Here is a 23,606-nt window from a genome sequence, read left to right on the forward strand (position 1 = left end):
TTATACCAGAGTAAATACAAATGAGTAGGTCATCTTCATAGAAACGCACCGAGCGCGGTTTGTATGTGGTCAATACGTATGCGGCGCGCACGCACGTCGCACACACTGACAAAATTTAGCGGGAAGTTGATTCGAATTCCCCTGAAAGACCTACTCATTTGTATTTACTCTGGTTATACTGGCTAGTGTTTTATTCGAGTCAGTTGTATTGTGAAAAAAATGTGTGGACCTCCACTTCTTGTATAGTTTTTAGACATAGGGTAGGAGACAAGTTATGTGCTCAATTCAATTTGTAGATGAGATACATACCATAGACATTGCAATTGTGAAGTGTCTAAGTAGCTTAGATGGAAGAGCAGTCATCCGGCAAGCGAAAGGTCGTGGGTTCTATTCCCGCCTTAGGCAGTTCGATTTTTTCAAGTTATAATTTTCATTTTAATCTGGTTTGTCCAATAAGTAGGTACAATGAATAATATTTTTATGAAGTGTTGACTAAAATTTTACCATTTTATTGATATTATTATTATTATTATTATTAGTGTATGAACGACTCGAATAAGACTATGTACGGACGACAGCACGTCGAGCTAAACATTGTGGCACTTATGATGTAGCTAGTTGTAATGGTGTTATTTTACTATAAACATGTGTAGTCTAATGTGCTGTCGCTGTACAAAGCAGTTCGACGATTCGGTTAACGTATTAAGCACTGTCTACAGCGCCTGCTGTCTGTGTTAGTTACGATTAGAGTTTATTTGAGTATTTGTTATATTTTCTCAGGGCTGCCCTCGCCTGGAAGATAAATTTTAGAGAGCGTAGAATGGATGTTAGACGCGGGTATGTTGAAATTATTGGGCCGCCATTTTGTGGCTGGAGAACGTTCTGGAAACTAAAATATATTGTCGTGTATTAATAGAAGTGCACCAAATCAAATGTCCACGAGATTTTATAGGACTGTAGAAAAAAAATATTGAAGATATTTCAGTTTATTGGTCTAGGTCTTAACTCAGTCAGTGCCTGAGGTATGGAACGGAGCGGAGCGGCACGGAAAGGTGTTTTTGAAACGTTAATGTCAGCGACAATTCAGATTTGTGTGCTCTGTCACGTCATAATAATATGTCAATGTCACTCAGCGTTGCCAGCTTTTTTTTTCGCCAAGTCGGGACTTTGTTACTTTTTGAGTGGGATTCTTCCGTCAGAAGCGGGACATAGTAAAAAAACGTATATAATCAAAGGTTTTCAAATATTTATCTTTTTATTTGACTTAAAATTACGTTTACGTGACAATAGATAGCAAAAGTAGCCATAGAAAATGTATTTTAACAAAAAAAATATATTTTAAATCAGATTTACTCTATCGTTAAATTCGCCTTTAGAATAAAAAAAGTTAAAAAAGTTTTATTCTTTAGAATAATATGGCGTTTAAAACAATAGTCTGGTGAAGTGAGTGTCTCTCTCCGAAAAGCGGGACCGAGCCTGTCCCGCGCGGGACATTTAAATTTGATTTAAAAATCGGGACGTCTGGCAACGCTGCCTCCTCCCGTGCTACTCCCATAATTATATCAGACACTGACTGAGTTAAGCGCTAGAACTATAGTAATGGAGATATTGAAGTTTTTAAACTTAAGTTGGACTTGTTTTGTGAAATCCTTAAACCTTATACAGGAATGTTTGTACATAATATTATTTTTTTAAGTTTAGATGATGTCCTAGTAACAAAAGTATATAATTTTTTTAAACAATGTATCTGTAGTCAACAAAAATTGGTGAATTTTTCGGCAAAAAATGTTTAGCGTCGGCCTGGCAAAAGAATAAAAAAAACTATTGTGAATGTTAATTTTAAAAATAATGTAAAAAAGATATCAAATTATTGAGTTCTGTATGTATTATTATTATAACAATTTATCACTGATCATTTGTTTGATTATTGTGTATAGCAGTCGGCGGGACATATTATCCTCCACAGGCCAATCCAAAAACTCATCTTGGAACGTAGGGTAAACCGTATAGCTATTGCCCACTTAAAGATTTCAAACTCATTGAGATGAAAAATTAAAGAAAGTATTTTAATTATCGACCATTTATAACTTTTTTCTTATAACTCAATAAACTGTTAAACAGAATATTAACAGTTTTTAGTTAAAACTTACGTAACTTAGAAAATATTGAAATAAATTTAAAATCCTCCAAAAAGTACAGTCATTGCCCATTACATACACTAATTGCCCACATCAAAGCACAGTAATTGCCCAGTATCTTTAAACAAAATAATCAATAATCAAAAATGACAAAATAGGCTTTAAATAAATAAAACAAAACATTAAACTTAAATTCTAGTAGTACAGTCTTCAAAATTTCAAAATAATTTTTTTTTTAGTGTTTCCTATTGTAAATTTTAAATCTACTGTACATTGATCTCGGAGCCATCTACTTAGTAAATTCAAATCTAACTAGAGTGATTCAAAGTCAGCACCTGACAATATTATTCTTAAAGCGGGCAATCACTACCAGTGGGCAATCACTCTCTGGTTTACCCTACCTTAAGAAAGCCTTATTCTTTTGTGTACAAAGAAGTTAAAATGTAGGCATCTTCCAAAGTAAAATTTGGGATTTTATTTTGATTTTATAAGTTCCAATTGGCGTTAACGGGGAATAGTGAACAAAAAGTTCACTAATCCCCGTTGACGGGGATTTGTCAATGGGGAATAGTGGAATAAGCCTAAAATTGGTTGTATGTACAATTGATTACACCCTGTATTTCGTTTTTGTTGTGTCCCGCCGACTCTCGTGACTCGCGCCTCAGTAAAGTGAACCTCCCACAACTAAAGGCTTTTATTTACATCCCTCTACATACCCTGTATATTACATAGAAGATAAAAATACTACACTCGTCTTCTAATAAATTCAATACGAGCAGCGCCCGCTCGTGGCACGCTACCATGCCATTTTGGTTGTCCCAAAGTGCTTAGAATAGGGGAATTGCCAGTATTAAAACAGTAGTGTGTAGAGTTAACTGCACACTTGGCTGCGATGTGACGTCACGGCTGCCAGGTGCGGAAGGATAATCTCATAAAAACAAAATTGTGTAACAAGATTCATTTATTAAAATATTCAAGATCTCTCGACATGACATAAAGTAACTTAATTCTTACTTCACTCTTCGATATGAACCTTTCTTTGAAAGAAATGGAAGAACACATTTCACAAAACAGCCTCTGCCCGCCGAAACCATACACTCCACACAGCATTCAACATAAGCGTAGCACAAGCAAGAATGTATTAATAAAGAGCACAATCTAACCGAGTGAAGTACATTTTTTTATACAGGGTGTTAGGTATTTGTATGCCCATGTTAACATGGGCTAGTGTCATGTCGGCTCATATACCCATTTACCAAACACCCTGTATATGTAAGGAATTAATTTCAGTTTTGGCAATATAGATTAAAGGAGTGTTTTAAATGTATGAAAGTTAAAACACATAAAAATAAAATATTTCGTAGGTATGTGGAAGTAGGCGTGCACGTGACGTCACATAATACGCGGTATTTTTAAGAATGGAAAAAAGCATGCACGTTCCTTTGTTCCTAGGGCGGGCATCGGGCTTTAAGAGGTAGTTAACATACTATTTACACTTGAATCAAGTTCCTATAAACACAATGTGACACTTTCTGTCGTTTGTTTGAAAAAGTCTCCGTCGTTTATTAAAACGTACGTTTATTACATTAATCGAGTAACAATATTGCTTTATGATCAATGTATTTAGTTTAGACTGAAAACTTACAAGGATAAAAAGCCAATCAGGATTACATATTTGAAATAAAAATTTTGTGTCCTAGGAAATGTATACAAAACCTTGGCTGTGTAACGTTAATAAAGAACGATACACATTTCTTGTATTTGTATACATTTCCCAGTAGTTTAATTATGTTAATTGGTCATATGCATTATCACGTTCAAAGCTTCTTAAGCATAATATTAACATAATGAAAACATTTTAAAGTAGGCACATAATCCTCAATCCATAATAAATTGTTGGAACATTTTATGCAATGCTAAAATCGAAAATAATAAACTTGTCTTTTTAAAATACTAATGGGAATCCATTCAGTTACAATTTGACAGATTTATTAATATCATACATACTTGAACACATGAAAAATCACTAAACTAGCTTTAAAATTAACGAAACCACACGAACGTTCTCCGATACATGATCAAATCATGATTTTATTAAAAATATTTCAATTTATATTTATTTTTAAATGATTCAAAACTTCTATACGACCGACCGGCGTGCCTACAGTCAGTGTCAAATAATTCTGTGACAACCAAAGTGGCCAAAAAGATGACAAACTTTTATTGTAACACAGAAGTGTTGCGATCTTTTTGGCTACTTTGGGTGTCACTAACTATTTGGCGCTGACTGTACTACAGTCGACAACAAAATGGTGAACCGGCCACTTATAATGCACTTGGACGTCAGCGGAGCACTGCGTTAGGGTTGTACAACTTTCTCGTCCGTGGTTGCGATTTGTCGCGAGTCTTTGGCTCGTGCGTCCGCGGCTTGTCGCGAGTGGGGGACTTTTCAGACTTTTGAGATTTGTCCCGGGTACGCGATTTGTCGCGAGTGCTTGACTTGTCGCTAGTTTGAGACCTGTCTTTGGTCTGCGACTTGTCCCGGGTACGCGATTTGTCTCGGGTGGGTGACTTATCGCTCGCTTTTGATTTGTCTTTACTGTGCGACTTGTCCCGGCTATGCGATTTGTCGCTCGTTTGTGATCTGTCTTTAGTGCGCGACTTATCTTTGCGAGATTTATCGCGAGTGTTCGACTTGTCCCGGGTGGGTGACTGGTCACTCGTTTGAGATCCGCCTTTAGCGTGCGGCCTGTCGTGAGTACGTGATTTTTCACTCGTCTGAGATTTGTCTCCGTGCGACTTGTCCCGGGTCCGCAACTTGTCCCGGGCGGGAGATTGATCGCTCGTCTGCGATTCGTCTCGGACATGCGACGAGTTACGCGTACGTCTGGACGATTTCTCCGGTGTTTTGTCCCTATTTTGTAGTACAGGGCTGGCAGCGGGCGTGGATCGTGACCGCGCCGCGAATTGGCGAGTCAGCTGTTCATAAGTAGGCGTGCGGGACAACTCGCGCTTCTTGTCCCGTTTCATGACGGGCGTGTCCCCTTCCTTGTCCCCGTGTGTCCCGCGCGCGTCGGAGGATGCATGGTCACTCTCGTGGGCGGCGCTGGAGCGCAATATTCGAAGTTTCGGCATTTCCCGCGCCTGCGGGTTCGGACGGTTTTCTGGAAACAGATATTTATTTAATTTATTTCTTTATTTTGTTCATTATTTACCTTATTTATTTTATTACAACAGGTAAGTAAAGTAGAACATTTTTTTAGAATAAAATAGAAAAACCTTTATTTGAAACGAAAACACAAATGAAAATGAAAATTTCTTTATAGGCGTTGCTGAAGTGGCAATGGGCAGAGCACATAGTACGTAGAACTGAGGGCCGAGTGTGAGTTTACATCAAATGTCGTCACTAGTAAGCGCGTTAAAAAAATAATCGAAAATGTTAGTTCTTCAAAGTTTCCGCTAAGGGCGCTGTACAATCTGTCATACATTTAATGTCCCTTTTTCATGGAGTCGACATCGAATACGTTTGACGTACTCACACTACGCCCCCTGTCGGCCAGTGGGGCAGCAAGGAAATCGCAGCGTGGGACGTCACAAGGTAGACTAACGACCTCATAAAGGTAGCAAGAAGGCGCTGGATGCAGGTCGTTACTAACCAGTCAATATGGACACCATAGGAGGAGGTCTATGTTCAGCAGTGGACATTCTGTGGCTGAAATGATGATATAAATGATTTCTCTTGGCAGAGCGTGGTCACGTTAAGGCGTTGTTCACTCCGCACGATCTCCCGCCATCTCTCTATTGGCAGACTGTCTGGTGCAGTCTCATACGCCGTCTCCCACTGCCGATTTCACTTAGTCGGTCCAGCGCATTGGTGACCTGTCACGCGATGGGGTTCCTTCGACTTTCCCTTGGACGACCAGTCGTTCTATGGAGTTGTCATCCCGCCTTGAGACATGTCCGAACTATTGCAGTATGCGCGACTGTACTACGGCTGATAAACGCTGCGAAACCAGTGATACGAGATCCTATTTTAATTAGCTTTATTATAAAGTGACTCACCGGTGTCAGTCTTGCTTTGGTCCCTCAGGCCGCGCTCTGGCGACGATTCGGGCGGCGGAGGGCGCTTTCGGCGCGTGGAGGCGCCGGTGACGGGCGTCTGCGCGAAGATCGAGGCCTGCTTGTTGCCGCGCCGCATGCAGCCTGCACAATGCACAGGCTTAGCTTACGATTTACGATACAATAATATTGGGTAAAGTCCAGTCGCCGAGCAGACAGAATTTCGTCCAATGACCCCAAGCTACCCATCCTTATCTCTCGCGCGTAATTACATTGCTGTCGCGACTGTGCGACGCGCGGCCGCAGTGAGTGTGCGAGCGCGACAGCAATAACTTACGTGTGAGCGATAAGGATCGGTAGCTTCAAGTCATTGGACGAAATTTTATGTACTCGGCAACCGGACTTTAGTTGACACCGATAACCAATAGTGCTCTTTAAAAGAGTTATTCCACCCAGATGAATAATACAAAGAGGATTTTTAGTGTCCTCATTTCACGGGAACCTTTGCTGTCACCTTTGTTCACCTAAGAATTATTTCACCCAGGTGAACAGATGCGATGTTTTTTAATGATCAAGTGGATGGATTATTCCACTACTCACAAAAATATGTGAAGAAAGAAGGTCTACAAATTCCACAATATATGAACACAAAACCCAGTTCGGTCGCGTAAAATGTGCATTATAATGAAACCAGTGATAATACTCAATCAAGAAAAATTCAGAATCGATTGGGACTTTTTCGGAGCTTCTCTTTTAATGACTTTTCATACAACAAAAGACAGGTATTTTTAGCAGAACTAATCCTTGTATTACCAATCTAATAGATAAAATTAATCATATTTTACAACAGATTATTATAATAATAAAATGTGTTATAAAAATACTATCTTAGCGCAATAAATCACCTTTTATCTTAAAACTAAAATGATATTGTGGGTATTTGTACTTTTGCCAACAGAGACATCGGCCCATTAGCTCAGTTGGTTAGAGCGTCGTGCTAATAACGCGAAGGTCGCGGGTTCGATCCCCTCATGGGCCACTAAATATTTTTGCACGACTGGGTACTGGAAAATTTATTTAACTTTGAAATAACCGGTATTTATGTGTGAAGTTTGACAGATTTTGATGTTTGTTAAAGTAAAATACGGTGGTGCAACTCAGCTTTATTGTTTTACTAGCGACCTACCCCGGCTTCGCACGGGTACGAAGCATACTTAAAAACCTTCCTCTTGAATCACTCTATTCATTAAAAAAACTGTATCAAAATCCGTTACGTAGTTTTAAAAATCTAAGCATTATAGGGACAGACGGCGACTTTGTTTTATACTATGTAGTAATTGTGGTGCATATTAAAAAAAATGTATACAGATATAAATGTAAAACAGAATTTTATATTTCATGGAAAATTTATATTTTTGTTCCCGAAAAAAAAAAGATATTGGCCCATGAGGGGATCGAACCCGCGACCTTCGCGTTATTAGCACGACGCTCTAACCAACTGAGCTAATGGGCCGATGTTCGTTCGGGCGAAATAGTACGGTCAACGAGGAGATTCGTTGGCACAAGATGAAAATAGGTAATACAGATTACAGTAATACAATAATCCAACAAACATTGCGAGAAGTTTGGTATTTTTACCTAAACATGAAAATTGTTAATAACTCTGTGAAAACTGAAATTCTTCCGACGAAGTCGCGTGCGGTCACTAGTAAATAAATAAATATTAATTTAAAACAGGTTTTAACGCGATACGCAGATAGGTAACATTGAAATTTTACATGTATGTATTTGACTGACGTTTCGACCGAGTTGCACCGGTTCTCCAGCCAGCCTGTGACCACGGCCGGTGCAACTCGGTCGAAACGTTAGTCAAATACATGTAATATTGTAATAATTCAATTGAGCAACGCGAAAGTTTAGATTCAAAGATTCAAAGATTATTTATTCACCGAGATAATGTGGTACAATAAAATATGTGGTCTTAAATTAAAAAGAGGTGCAGCTTATCTCACCAGCGTAGCTGGCATGTGAAATTAATAAATAAATATAGGGTGTTAGGTAAATGGTTATATGAGCCGACACTAGCCCATGTTAACGTGGGCATATAAATGGTATGGTGAAGACAGAAATTTGATATCGTCATTTAATTTTTTTATATTTTCATACAAAATAAATTTTATAAAATCCAATTTGTATGAAAATTTAAATAATTAAAATGAAGATATCAATTTTATGACTTCACCATACCATTTATATGCCCATGTTAACTTGGGCTAGTGTCGGCTCATATACCCATTTACCAAACACGCTGTATGTTGTAATTCGCGTGTCTCACCCTGTGCGGCGGCGGCTCGCAGGCGGGCGATCTGCGCGGGCGGCAGCGCCAGGCGGCCCAGCGCCGGCAGGATGTGCCGCAGGTAGCGGTTGCGCAGCGAGTGCCACGTGCGGCCTGACACACGCAAACGAACGTTGCAATACCATCAAATCAAAATAAAATACACTCAACATCAAATAAACCGCACCTTTCGCGACGCGAACTTTAAAGAGTTTCTTCTGACACAATTATGGTACCCCAACAATATTGGTGTTATTTGAAAGCCCAATAAATATCCTTAAAGAAAAATACATTTCATTTCTAAATAAATGATTAACATATACCACAAATGTGACTTGAAAATAGACCTCACTTTGGGCTCACTTCTGGGATCAATTAGACCAATTTTTATGGTTATAAAACTAAATAAAGATCTCAAGTGTCCTCTTTAACAGATGGATAACGATTAATCCTAACTTAACAGTTTTATAGTCATAAAAAATGGCTATAGCGTAACTACCTATTTTTTGAAGAACTGACTCTGGATCCTTGTAAAGACACATTTTTGGGGTAAAAACCTTTCCTTTAATGAAATGAAGTTTAGAACTAGGCTTTCAAATGGTACCAACGTTGGTGGGAAGTGGGGATACATACGTTTGATAAGTGCTTGTCGCGGGAGGTGCGATTTATTTGATGCCGAGTATATTTATTTATGCAAGTAAGCTCCCAAAGAGCACTTTTTAGGAGGCGGTTCGCACCGCGACAGAGACAGGAGAAAGACACGAGGCCGAGACGGGACCCACGACCGTTATACAGGGTGGAATTTTGTAATGCCACCTGGAGGGAAAGTACTCTTAATACTGTAGATAGAAAATTTTACTCAAAGGAAACATTCCTTAATTTAGGAAAAGAAATAGAACTGCATTCAAAGATTTCTAAAAATTGGCTTGCCACACCTGGGAATCGAACCAAGTAAAATTTGTTTAAAATTACACCCTTTATTTTTATTGCATCGATCGTTATAGTCTTTTTCACCTAAGATGATCCGTATGACGTTTCGAGTTTGAAAGATTTAGAGATGTCACATAACTAAACCATAGCGATTTATCTATCGATTTTTTTCGAAGAGTTAGTAAAACCTACTTTTAGAGAAATATTTTGTATAGGTGTTATTTAACAAAAAACATGTTTTTTACAATTACAAATATTATTGTAACAATTTTTTATTGATAATATTCAAATTTCATGGTTCATGTTCAAAAAAACGATTCCTAAAAAGTACTGGTTCTGTTTCTTTAAATTAAAAACCATTAATTTATTTTTAATGCGTTTATTAAAGTCAATAATCGAAAAATATAGTTGATTTTTGTGATGTTTTTAATAACTAAGTATTCACTGCAATCGATTAATGAACCGCGGAAATAATCGATTTTATTATACAAGAAATACCCCAGCACTAAATTTATTCCGTTTCACACATTGCGTACATGAAATAAATGATATTTTTACATCGTATTTAATTAAAATATAATCAATAGACTCAGATTTTACTATATATTTCAAGACAAGGTAGTTATTTTTTTTTATTATATTGCTAATAAAATACAAATATTTTTTCAAAAATATTCTGCATATGTAGTATGCGTAATATGGATCCCACCAAAAACATTCTGTAAAAAACTAGCCAAGTCTCGATGGAGCTGCTTGTTTATCTCTAAAAAGTAATGAAATCTAGACAAAGTCGTGCCAAGTCTATGGTTCCTTACTGCGATTTCTTTATTATTATAGTTAATGTTGTGTGTCTTGGCCGTTGAAGGGTGACAAAACCAGGTGCTCCATGACACCATTGCACCAATCAGTGGCCTGAAAGCGAACCTTACAGTATAATAAACGAAATCAACGAAATGCAAATTACACAACATTCAACTTAATCGACGACTTTCTCTAGAAAGGAAAAAAATCTGGACACCGCTTGCTAGTGCTAGCGCCATCTAGCGGTGAGCGATACAGGCGAACACCACGGGGCCGGAGTAGTATTGATTATGAATGTGGTTACTCCAGATCTTCGATTTTCCTAGTTTTTATAGTTTTCCCTTTATGTGGCCATTAAACCCTAACTCTGTACCAAATTTCAGCCCTCTGAGTTAATGGGAAGTACTAGTTCTATTTTGATGATCATCAGTGAGTGAGTGAGTGAGTGAGTGTCGTAAATGCGAAACTTTGCTTTCGCTTAACTTCGGAACTAAATGACCTACAGACTTGAAATTTTGGATTTAAAGTATGTGATTATAGCTTACTAGATGACGAAAATTTCTGCGTTCTGGTCTTATCCAGAGGTTCTCAAATAGGGGCCTGAAAATGCGGCGAAATGGTTCCAGTAAAGGATGGTACGGCAGTGTTTGCTTCGCGCTCGACTTGGCGGGGGCACTGCCGTGCCCCCAGATAACCTTGAAGTGTCATACGGATCATCTTACGTGAAAAAGACTATAGGGTTAAGTGTAAGGATGAAATCTCTCTAACAAACTTGATAAATCAAATGAAAGGAAAACCATGCAATCTTAAATTATTTTAATTATTTACAGAAAATTACATGGTATGGTGGTGAATTTTCGAAAAAATTTAGAAAAACTTTGAATGCAGTTCTCTTTCTTTAAAAAATAAAGGAATGTTTTCTTTGAGTAAAATGTTCTATCTACAGTATTAAGAGTACTTTCCCTCCAGGTGGCATTACAAAATTCCACCCTGTAGATCGTTTCATCAACGACGACGCGCCCCACCATTATTTCGCTAATGTTTGAGTGTTACACGCACACTACAATAATGCCGCTCGGATCGCTCGGATCAAACTCCCCGCGCGACCGAGACCAACAATTGGTGGGGCGCGTCCGAGTGGATGAAACGGTCTTTACTCGTATTATGGCTAGTAAGATTTTACATTTCGTAAGGCTGCCCGGCTGTGATCTCCTATAAAATTACATCAAAAGTAGGTAGGGCCCAAAAGATAAGGAGACATGTAAAGTGCCCCATAAGGGCTACCTTTTCTTTTTTTATTATTTTCTATAATAATATTTTGACGTTCATAAGTGCCACTTGTAGTCTAAACTGAATAAATATTTTTGATTTTGGAGTGGAACCGGGTCTGCAGCTCCCCTGTGGCTGAAATGATGATGATGATGATGGTAACAATATTCTTGCGACTCACTGCGTCCGGCGATGGAGTAGAACCGTGTCTGCAGCTCCTGCCACACGGCGTTCCCGTTGACGAGCCGCTCGCGACCCGCCGACACCCACGACACGATGGCCTGGTCCTCCAGCGTGGAATACACGCGCCTGCCACACGACACACGGCAAACGTTACGACATATACGACGCACGACACGTGACGTCGTGTGACACGTGTAAAGTGTCACACGACACATGTAAAGTGTCACACGCCACGTGTTAATATCACACGTCACGTGTAAGGTATAGTTCCTGAACTGAACTGTCCTATCCATGACATTGACAGCGGGGCGCCACCGTCAATACCGGATCGCTGGTTTCGATTTTTGCCATGTTGGAAACCATATAGTTGAACGAAGGTAGCGCCCCCCTGTCATTGAGTTTGGTGGGACAGGTCAGCGTGGGTTATCTATATTACACATTCACACACCACATGACAAACGTCACGTGTTAAGTATCACACGCCATGTCACGCGTAACGTGCCACAAATCACATGCAACGTGTCACACGTCACGTGTAAAGTATCACACGCTACGTGTAACGTTTCAAAGGCCACACGTAACGTGTAACAACATCATACGAGTGATAATTTGTAGAAAATGTACAATGTTATTATAGCTTTGGCATCAGGCTAGTTCACAGATTTGTTAGAATTCGTTACTGTTTATTAAAATCTATGCCAATGTAGGCGTAAGCTCGTTCAGTGTCCACTAATAACAAAATGATAAATGGCACTTAGTCCTTCTAATACTGGATTAAGGTGCAATCACTACTTGAAAATTAAGGCATGAAAAAATCTAATAAAAAAGTATAAAATTGTAAAACACTCACGAAGTTTCGCTGGGCTTAGGAGCAGCTCGTATCCGTTTCTTCAGGCGTTTCACGACTTTCGACACCTTGGCCTTCCTGGCGAACTCATCATCATAATTTTTTTCTTCGCCCGAGCTGGAGCTGATCACGGTGACGTTCGATTTGTTTCTCAACCTTTTCTTCATATCTTCAGCTTTATTCTCTTTATCTGTATCTTCGCCCGATGTTTTCGCGTTCGTTTTCGTGTTTTTGCTCTTCGTTTTCGTGGTATTGGAAGAAGATTGAACCTGATTCTGGTTTCTAGTCCTCATTTTGTTCGTGTTTTCGTCTTCGGATTCATCATTATCTGCAGTATGTTTCTTTTGGTTTTTCCTCCACAACGTCTTGTTCGTATCGTCGAACTCATCTGAAGATGTCGCCTGTTTAGCATTTTTGTTAGTGTTCGCTCTAACATTTTCGGTTTCTTCTTCATCGGAAGAAGACTCTGTTACCGTCTTTTGGTTATTAGTTTTAGTCGTTATTTTATTATTTACATCTTCACTGTCTGATGAACTTGAGTCTTCTCGAGTAGGATTTTTGTTTCTGAGCCTCATTCTGTTTATTGTATTGTCCTCATCATCAGACGAGGACACTTCGATATATTGTTTCTTTTTATCATTTCTTAAACTTGACCTTTTATTTCTGACGCCAGATTTTTTTAACTTTTTAACTTTTCTCTTATTCACTTCGAAGTCTTCATCTGAAGACGATTTTTGAGTCTTTTGGTTTCCATTACTTTCATCAGTAGAGTCGTCATCTTCATCAGATGAGGATTCTTCCGTATCTTCGACTTCACTTGACGACGAGCTTTCTCGCGAGTTTTTATTTTTTGTTTTTGCTCTATTAAGTTTATCCTCTTCATTGGATGACGTGCCATCAATCGCTTTCTTTCCATCAGTCTTAGTTTTCGATTTGTCATTTTTGTTTTCTGGTTTATTTGTGTTAATTTTATTTCCATTACTAGTTATACGGTTCGTATCATCGTCCTCACTCGATGAGATTTCTAGCGTGTTTTTATTTTTCATCCTTGCTCTATTGAGTTTATCCTCTTTGTTGGATGACGTGTCATTAATTGCTTTCTTTCCATTATTTTTAATTTTCGACCTATCGTTTTTGTTTTCTGGCTTATTTGCGTTGTCTATAGTCGTTTTCTTACTCTTCGTCCGTGCTCTGTTATTTGTATCGTCTTCATCTGACGATATGTCAATTGCTTTCTTTGCCTCATTCTTGGCTTTCGATCTGTCGTTTTTATTTTTATCTTTTTCAGAAGATGGTTTTTGTTTACTGTTATCGGTCTCAAATATTTTCTTTAACTTCTTAACTAATTCATCACATGCGTCGGAAGAGGGGCTACTAGATCTTTTTTCGTCTTCGTCCGAAGAAGTGTCCTGTTGTGTCTTGTTTGTGTCCATTTTAGGTCTAGTTACTCGTTTAGCGTCGTCAGCATCAGAGAAAGATGCCTTTCGTTTCCTTTCTTTATTCTTTTTATTAATATCCTCATCATCATCAGAAGAGGATTCGAGCAGCTTCTGTAATGCGATAAGTTTCTTATCCCTACTCAAATTAGTGTCTTTGGAATCGTGGTCATTTAACGTCTTTATTTGGTCTCGGTTTCTTCCTTCTCTCCTTTTCACTTTCTTATGTTTATTTTGGCTTGTCTTATTTCTCATTTCCTTATCCGTTTCGTCCGAGTCTTCAATTACTGTGACATCATTGTCGATTCGTTGCCTCATTCTGTACTTTGTACGTTGAGATTCGGGCTGCGACCGCTCGGCCACGGCCTTGAGCCCGAGCGTGGAAGCGAAGTCTTCGAGCGGCATGTCTTGACTGGTAGTCCGACCGCGGAGCATGCGTTCTAAACGCGCGCACCGCTCTACGCTCACGAGCGGGTTGATGCGGAAGAAGACGCGTAATTTGTAGGCCTCGTCGGCGTCGAAGCGGTACAGGTCGAAGGCCGGCTCGTGCGCGAGCAGGTAGGCGCGGTACAGCTCCACGTCATCTTCGTTGATCACCAGCTCCTTGCACTGCGCGTCTGCGGGCTTTGCCAACGAACGTTATGATAATATACAGGGTGTCGATTTCAATCCTCGCCATATGTATTTAGGTGATCTATTATATGTATAAACGCATTATAAAAAAAAATACAAACGAAAGTGGAATTTTTAGCGAATATTTTCCGTGCGAAATCAACTGTACTGTGGCTCGCAATACTGCAATAGTTAACACTGCGGCAGCGTTGAGCTATGCGGATCGCTCGCTTATCATGTCGGATAGCCTACTGAAGGAAGCCACGTAAAGTAGGTAGTGTAAATAGCTATTTTCTTTGAGTAACTAAAATTAAAGTTCGTTTTAAATTTTTTTCGAAGTAATTTTTTTTACTTATTAGTGATCAGAATAAGCTACTTAATCAACTCCTTAAATATGGCGAGTATTGAAATCAACACCCTGTAGATCGTTTCATCCACGAAGACGCGCCCCACCAATTTTTGGTCGAGGGAAGCGCGGGGTGCGGGAAGTTTGATCCGAGCAATCCGAGCGTCATTATTGTAGAGTGCGTGTGCACGCTCGATATTTAGCGTGTACCGATAACATTCAAACATTAGTGGAAGAATGGTGGGGCTCCTCATCGTGGGTGCAACGATCTATACTAAGGCTGAGTTTCAGCACCTAACTTTAACGATAGCCGGTGCCCTTTGTATGGAGTTTCACAGATTTTTGACGTTTCTTAAAGTTAAAGCAAGATGGTGCAAACCTAAGTGGTCAACGTTCGCGTGAGCTCAGAAATATGTAATCGATGCAGGCTAGGAGGAAGCGTTCAGTTTTAAGTGACGAAGAAATATGCAACAAAAATTTTGGAATAAATGTGTTTTATAATCGCTAGTTCAGCAGGACCTGTTCTGAAATATTCAAAACTCTTTTCGAAGATTGGCAGGTTGGCCGTAGTAAGTAAAATCTGGTCAGGTGGGGATTCTTAAACTTAAACATGGAGTGCAGGTGCGGTTTTGTTCCCCAGTCGATGAAGCACCTGATGTCATGCCCTGAGTGCCCAAACAACTGCACTCAGGAGGATTTGATGAGTGCTACTGACAACGCCACTCTTGTGGCGGAGTTTTGGGCTGACACTGTGTAGGTTTGTTGTCGACACGAAAAGAAGAAGAAGAATTGGCGATTTTGTGACATTTGGTTGTTGAATCACTGGCAATCACGCTTTAACATAGGAAAGATATGACATAATAAATTAAATGGTTTATGATAGTATACCTGTGTCAGACATATTTCATTTTGTTGCACAGCCTTCAACGGACTTCCGGAGTGTGACCGCTTGCGCTTCGCTCGCGGCTTTGAGTGGGGCTTCGGACGAATTTTCCGCGGCGACGACGTCTCTTGGACGAGTGGTTTACTCGGAGAGACATGGCTGGTCCTCTGGATGACGTCATGGTGTTGAGACGCGGTGGTCCCGGCCTGCGAGGACAGCTGGCCGAGCGATGACGTCACTTGCACTCCCGCGTCGGCTAGCTTTGACACCGGGGACGAGGTCGCGTACCTGACACATTATATAGGGTTTTAGTCGGCTATTGGCTATCAATACAGAATGTCCCATAAAGTTAGTGTCCATTCAGGACATGATAAAAGTTTTGAATTATTTTTTTCATGTTTTTGAAGTGATGTAGCTAAAAAGGCAGTTAGTACTTTAGGGGGCACCCTGTATGTTTGGAACGGAGTAAAATCGCCAGCTTTATTATTATGTGGTTAGTTTGCATTTGCTATTGCTCAATGATTCTTTAAAAATATAACATAATAAATTGTTACTCTGCTCATGACTCTTAAATTCACTTGAAATTCGCTTATGCAATGCTGGCAAGGGGTCACAGTTCTCAATCAATTTATTTCTTTGGATATAAGTTAATTCATCATCACTTACCATGATACAGGTGGGGTTGCATCAAACACTCACAGTATGATGTGAAACAAAATAAAATGATGTTTTTACAAGGATTCAGTGATTTACTATGTTTCAGGTCAAATTCCATTAATGTAAGCTTTCCTCTATTAAATGATTTGTGCAAGAAAAAAAAAGAGTTATAAATTATTTGGGTTATGCGTTGATTTGGATCCAAGCTAGTTTAAATTGAATACTCAATTATTTTGAATTATTCCAGAAAATCACTATTGCACATGGTAAGTCCAAGATATTACAAGGTATAAAGGAATTAACAATTTAACTCATGTACAGATGCAACATTTTTAAGAGAACCAAACAAAGTACTAGTTGTAGTGAACTAAGATTAAAATTGGTTGGAAAATAGGTTTAATGTGAGTGTAACTCTGTATCTATGCGCTAGCATGTCTAATGAAAATCTAAATAAAGTTGTAATATACACAACACAACTTTGGAAGAACACACAATCTCTCTTGCTTAAAATTAGCTCTCATTTGCATAAAATATAATACAAATAATAATAGTTTAAGAATTCTGTTGTACTAGCAATATCTGCAGTAACTCCATTTTTTGGCAAAACCATAATGAGATCTATTTCAGATGGGCTGACAGGAGTTTTTTTAGAGCAAAATATTGGAGTTACTGCTGATATCGTTAGCACGGCAGAATTGTGCTCTTGTTCTACCAAAGGTGCGCCATGTATTATTATGGTTAGATAGAAAGATTATTTCAATTCATCAAATGGTTTATTAGTATGTGATTAGCAAGCTGTTAGTAATGATGCTAATGATACGCCGCGACGGCAATGCAAGTTAGTTAACCAAGAGCTGTCTCAGTACCCGTGGCGGTGAGCGTCCCGGCAGCAGTGGTGGCGGCACCGGCAACCGGCCTTCCTCGACACAGACTGCCGCTTGGACCTGCAAATTACAAATGATCGTGGGAGTGAGCTGATGGTGATGTTAGAAATAGTAAATCAATAAGTAAAGTAAGTAATACTTCATACAAAAATATAGTTCTACGTTCTACTTTTTTGAATCTCATAATCGTGTTAATGAAGTTAAAAATGTTCAATGACTGCCTGATAAAGGGCAAAGGGAATGCTTAATATACACCCAGATAAGAAACTGATACTAGTACTGGAGACATTTTTGTGTTACTTAAATTATTGGTCTTATAACAAAGCAGCTCACTCAGCCCACTGCTTATCAAGTAAGCAATTTCGATGTAACAAAAGACTACTTTGTTATGTTTATTTATGTTATCTTTTGGTAGTTAGTTAGCTTTTAACTTGTTAGAACTTTTTCTACCAGGACAAATTAAGTGTTACACACAAATAATTCTAAGAATTGGTGACATTCCAGCCTGTTTATGACGGGCAAAGTCTCTGCATCGACGATAAATCTACGTTCAAGCATACAAACAATGTATCATCTGTTTATCATGTCAAAATGCAAAGCCGGAGGTGTAAACATTGATCAGACCTGGACTTCTTCCAGAACTGCGAGAGCGGGGCTCCGTCGCGCACCGCCGAGGGCCGGCCCGCCGCCAACGCTCGCAGAGCCCGAAGCACCGCGGCCGAGCGTGCGTACTGCAGCCGGCCCCGCGAAGAAAACACGAAGCGCGCGCGCCGCCGCCAGCCCGCCACGCGCCCCGTCGCCGTGTCCACCGCGCACCAGCGCCCGCCCGCGTACACGAAAAACTTCGCCGTCATTATCACAGCATCACACACACAAAATCACAACTAAATTACAAGAAAAACAACGATTTTTGATTTGCGAACTCGCAAAACAAAACACCGCCAAATTTTACGCGTCACAGCTTGACAGTAATGACAGTTGACATTTGACGTTTGACAGTTATTTTTTAGGGTTCCGTAGCCAAAATGGCAAAAACGGAACCCTTATAGTTTCGTCATGTCCGTCTGTCCGTCTGTCCGTCTGTCCGTCTGTCACAGCCGATTTACTCGGAAACTATAAGTACTACAGTGATGAAATTTGATGGGAATATGTGTTGTATGAACCGCTACAAAATTATGACACTAAATAGTAAAAAAAAGAATTGGGGGTGGGGCCCCCCATACATGTAACTGAGGGATGAAAATTTTTTTTTCGATGTACATACCCGTGTGGGGTATCAATGGAAAGGTCTTTTAAAATGATATAAAGTTTTCTAAAAAACATTTTTCTTAAAGTGAACGGTTTTTGAGATATCAGCTCTCAAAGTCGTAAAAAGTATGTCCCCCCCCCTCTATTTTTATAACTACGGGGTATAAAATTCTAAAAAAAATAGAGGTGATGCATGCTAATTAACTCTTTCAACGATTTTTGGTTTGATCAAAGTATCTCTTATAGTTTTTGAGATAGGTTGATTTAACTGTAATTTTGGTTAAGTTATTGTGCTTACACTGAAAACGATGGCTGAACCTTATAAGATAGATCAAAAAATATACTACAGTATTGTACACCTTTTAAAATCCGCGATGATATAAAATCTTTATAATGTAGGTACTTTTTACGAGAAATATTAGCTTATTCAAGCAATACGCCATTAATCCTTATCCAGTAATGTACCTTAAATACATTGTGCATTTGATAAAGTTTAATATTACAAATGTGATTGTTGAGTAATAATAGGTTAAACATATCCATCGAACCAATATTTTTAAAACGCGTTAATCCTATAGATTATTATTACATCGATTCAAGAAGATCGGTCGCTCGCTGCGCTGCAGCGCGTGAGTTGCGGGGCGTGGTCTCGCGCGGGAGCGGGGATAAGATAGCTAACCGCGTCGACCCGAACGGGCAGACACGTGAGGGCAGACGTCGTTGTCACTTGTGCGCGCTAAGAGAATTTCATCGTTCCCATTTACTTCTTTCGCAAGTCGAATTTGGCGTTGAGACTTTTTAATATTGAATTGTACCTATTATAAAAAATAAGTAAGTAGGTATACTGGTTTAATAGGTGCTATTAAACCGGTCACGTACTAATAAATCCCCCAATAATATAAATTCCTTTGTTTTTGGTGCAAATTTTAGTGTTTCGTAGCAGGTTTTTAAAATTTCTAAAGCTTATTGTATATCATCTAACAATGGATACTTTAGATAATACGTTTTCCTACATTCTGAATTATAATAACTATATCGAAGATGATGTGGTTCGCGCATTTCATGAAAAGTTACTTCGGTGCACATCATTTAGACCGCGTGAGCTAGAATTATTTCAACACCCTGAACTGATTGAACCTGTACCTAAAAATGAGACGCACCTTCAAGTAATTTATGACGGTGACGTGGGATTAGTGGGGCACTGGAGTTGTATTTATTACATTAATGGAATACTGCGTGTGTACGATAGTCTTGTTGGTGTTCTAGGAAAATCGCAAAAAATATATGTAAAAGCCTTGTTTCCGTATCTATCGGAGTCATGTATTCAGTTTCCAAGTGTTCAGCGACAACCGAATACTATTGATTGTGGTTTGTTTGCCATTGCTTTTGCCACCTCTTTAGCTCGGAATATTTATAAATACATATATAAAATTAATATTCATACATAAAAGTACAAGGCAAAATATCGGGAGAGTTTAGGCTCCATTCACCAGGTGTATAAATTGACATAATAAGTTTATTATATTTGCTGCTACGGAACCCTTTGTGCGCGAGCCCGACTCGCACTTGGCCGGTTTTTTAATACAAGTCTTACGGCTTTGGAAGTTTCCTTCACAGCCAGAGCTTTAGCAAAATTGTCTTTTAACCGACTTTAAAAAAGAGGAGGTTCTCAAAATTTTGTCATGTATTTTGTTAAAACTGAATAAAATATTTTTGATTTTGTTTTTTGTATTTTTTGAACAATCACGCTGACAAAGTGGTAAAATAAAATCTTGAAAAATATTTTTTTAAGATAGTTAACTTGTTTATAGCCTGACCAGGAACATAAAAACCCTCGCCATGTTGCGGAAAACTAATGGTACTAATTTCTTTTAATGGCAACAGTAACTGAAAACTTCATTGACATGTCACCTTGCATGTCAGTCTATTGCTGTCAAAGTGTAAACAAACTTTATTTTAAATGTGCGCAATTGATTTTGTGAATTAAATTGCTAAAATCTTTTTATAGTCGTGAAAGAAAAGTGGTTCACAATGTGTTAAAGTATTTGTCGAAGAGAAATACTAAGGGTTCGGACAATATTTTCATTGAATAATGTTTCCGACAAAGGTTGTCAAATTGACTGACATGTTTATCGCATAGTACAGTCCACTATGAAAATTAGCTGTGGTTTGTTTCAACTACTTAATTTTAAAAAAATTGTCACTTTATAAGTGTTGAATGAATTTTATGGAATTGGGAAAGAAGTACCGAGTTTGAAGCGTTCATGAGCAAACATTGCAGTTGAATATTCAAGTTCTGAATTTTATTATTGATGAATAATAAAATAAATCCTACTAGCTCGATTGATGGTTTCATTTAATTTATTTAAACCAGGTTACTTATAATAATATTTTTTCGTTAATTTATGAAAATAGCAAATTAGCCCGTAATCCTGAATCCTGATACATAAAGTTAGCCTATTAATTTAACACAGGTACGACTGTACTCAGTGTTGCACTATCAAATGCAATTGACGCGCCTCTATGCCAGGGTTTTTATGTTCCTGGTCAGGCTATACATTTATTTTGTAACGTGGTGATGAATTTATTTTTACCGCATATCGTGTGGGGCAGTGTGGGGTATCGATGAATAAGTAGGAACTTTATAATAACTTAGGGGTTGCTACGACTATTTTTCGACTTAGGGATCTTTTCATGCCAATGTGGGTATTCGTATTTTTTCTTTTGTCTTACGTACCCACTTCTGTCTAATAATTATATTTTTACCCCGCTATTATTCGCTGTTTTCTACACTATTCTACGAGCTGACGCGGCTTACTCCAGACGCCGTCGCGCCGCTTCGGAGTCACCGCCTCTTCTTTCTGGAACCTTCTATCGTAGAAGTCCACACCGCTGACTTGATTGGGCTTGAACTTTTCTGCTAACGCCGAGAGCTGAAATATTGTGGAGTGTATTTTGTGCAACATGGAAAGCATTTGGGGAGGCCTAAGTTGAGCAGTGGACATCCTATGGCTGAAATGATGATGATGATGATGTACTTATTTTGTGAAGTGCGCTTTAACCCCGCTGCCTTGATTGACTGAGTCGAGGCTGGTCCTTCATCATCTTCCATCTTCGTCGCACGTCAGCTCCACATAAGCCAGTCCTGGGTTTCAAAAGTTTTAAGACGCTTTCGGGAGACTGGTGGCTTTATCCCGAGACCAAGTTCTGAACAGCGCCGGTGCATATTGCAGAGGGATGACCGTTTTTTCATGTCAACCTCTCTACAAAATTGTCATTTAACTGATATCGACATCCAGAAAGAGCTCAAAAATGTTCGTGGGATAGCTGTTAGCGAGTGGACAGTTTGTCTAAGATAATATAAGCAATCGAATTTGATTCTAAAAAGGCCTGCCACAGGCTCGAAACTGACGGCAGGTCACCGACAAACACACCTTCAATTTGCTCGCACCCATTTTGATGAGAAGGCGAGTAATGGAGGCGAGTTTTGTTCTCCGATGAATGCAGACTGTGTTTGAAGTACAGCAGTCGAACAGGTCGGGTCTAAAGGCGGCCTGGGGAGCGATTTGTGCAGTGCTGGTTCGCTGAAACAGTGGCTTATGGGGGTGGCTTGCTCGACTTCTCATCGAGATGGGTACGAGCAAATTGAAAGCGTGCTTGTCGGTGCCGTCAGTTTCGAGCCTGTGCCTGAAATTCGATTGCTTATATCTTAGACAAACTGTCCACTCGCTAACAGCTATACCACGAACATTTTTGAGCTCTTTCTGGATATCGATATCAGTTAAATGACAATTTTGTAGAGAGGTTGACATGAAAAAACGGTCATCCCTCTGCAGTGTGCACCGGCGCTGTTCAGAACTTGGTCTCGGGATAAAACCACCAGTCTCCCGAAAGCGTCTTAAAACTTTCGAAACCCAAGACTGGCTAATGTGGAGCTGACGTGCGACAGCCCGCTGGCTGAGTCCTTCTTGCAATAGTGCAACGATTTGTGCTGCTTTAGTAGGTGTAGAATCCCAGGTACATAGCATAGTGTCAAAAGAAGCGGAGATGTGTAGGGATCAACGTGTGAAAGCAAAAATCCAAAAACAAGTGCTTTTATAGGGGGTAAATAGGCCGCAACTCGCGACGTATCAAACAGTTGATACAAATGTCTTTTTCCTTACTTCTTCACATCAGCCGGGATATCTTTTTAAATACTGGTGTGATTTAGATGAATTTGGTATCAATTTAAAGTTAAAGTTTAATATTTAAAATGGTGCTACTTCTATTGTTACTAACAAATTCGTTAGTACACAAGATCGCGTCGAAACAATTTCATGTAAGTGATTCCACACTTTTGCTCGCGAGTGTACATTAATTGCTAAAAATATTTTTTTTCTGTTTCAGATTCCCGAGCACAGTATGCAGCCGTCGCAGTCGGTAAGCCGCCGGTAAGTTACTAAGTTGTTGTCTTCCCATTATAATACATACATCGTCGCAATCAGGAGCGGTCACAATAAAATTGAATTATTAATTGGGCAAAATGTCAATTATTGACAAATAAGAGTTAAATGCATTTAAAACTAAACTCAGATATCTTCAAATAATCCCTCAATCACCATTTTGCCCAAATAAACTAAAAACCGCAAAATTAATTTTTGGCCAAAACGAAAAAGTCTACCTGCCTAAAGAAAAAAGGGTGGGTGGGCGGGCTAATTTTTTAACTTTTTGACGTCGGATCGCTATAAATGAGGTGTCTATGGATAGGGCTCGCCGAGACGGACAATATAAGACGGTTAACAACTGTGATGCCCATTAAAAAATTTGAAATAAAGCGCAAAAATCATTTCAAAAATTCCAAAAGGGGTTCATAAANTGTCTTCAGGAACCTAACCGTAATTTTTCAGGAATTTTCAGTTACCGGTTTTTTGAAACCTAACCGGTTTTTGTTGGGTTTCATAAAGTTAGGTTCTGAAACGAACCTAACCGGTTTTCAGAA

At 39.1% G+C, this 23,606-nt stretch overlaps 1 protein-coding gene and 2 non-coding genes across 3 annotated transcripts; 1 reads left to right on the forward strand and 2 right to left on the reverse strand.

Moving 5' to 3' along the window:
* Positions 1 to 3,405: 3,405 nt before the first annotated feature.
* On the reverse strand, positions 3,406 to 18,347 carry LOC114364061 (E3 ubiquitin-protein ligase RBBP6). The gene is made up of 8 exons (XM_028320044.1): positions 18,005 to 18,347; positions 17,363 to 17,440; positions 15,845 to 16,127; positions 12,566 to 14,622; positions 11,714 to 11,841; positions 8,533 to 8,646; positions 6,201 to 6,341; positions 3,406 to 5,302 (listed from the first exon to the last, which is right to left on the reverse strand). The coding sequence occupies exons 1-8, from the start codon at positions 18,232 to 18,234 to the stop codon at positions 4,482 to 4,484; spliced, it is 3,852 nt and encodes a 1,283-aa protein (XP_028175845.1). The 5' UTR covers positions 18,235 to 18,347; the 3' UTR covers positions 3,406 to 4,481.
* Positions 7,163 to 7,236, forward strand: TRNAI-AAU (transfer RNA isoleucine (anticodon AAU)). The gene has a single exon. It is a non-coding gene; the product is annotated as a tRNA-Ile (tRNA).
* Positions 7,637 to 7,710, reverse strand: TRNAI-AAU (transfer RNA isoleucine (anticodon AAU)). The gene has a single exon. It is a non-coding gene; the product is annotated as a tRNA-Ile (tRNA).
* Positions 18,348 to 23,606: the final 5,259 nt, after the last annotated feature.

Source organism: Ostrinia furnacalis, unplaced genomic scaffold (genome assembly GCF_004193835.3).
Source record: "Ostrinia furnacalis isolate ACB-3 unplaced genomic scaffold, ASM419383v2 OfSCF7343, whole genome shotgun sequence".
Classification (NCBI taxonomy): Eukaryota; Metazoa; Arthropoda; class Insecta; order Lepidoptera; family Crambidae; genus Ostrinia; species Ostrinia furnacalis.

Bases quoted from the DNA above. Each gene is read 5' to 3' on its own strand.
- LOC114364061 (XM_028320044.1), bottom strand. From the start codon at position 18,234: ATGACGGCGAAGTTTTTCGTGTACGCGGGCGGGCGCTGGTGCGCGGTG. The intron at 17,441-18,004 runs GTCTGATCAATG...TGTAATTTGCAG, and splicing joins CAGTTCTGGAAGAAGTCCAG to GTCCAAGCGGCAGTCTGTGT. The intron at 6,342-8,532 runs GTGAGACACGCG...TGCATTGTGCAG, and splicing joins GCGAGCCGCCGCCGCACAGG to GCTGCATGCGGCGCGGCAAC.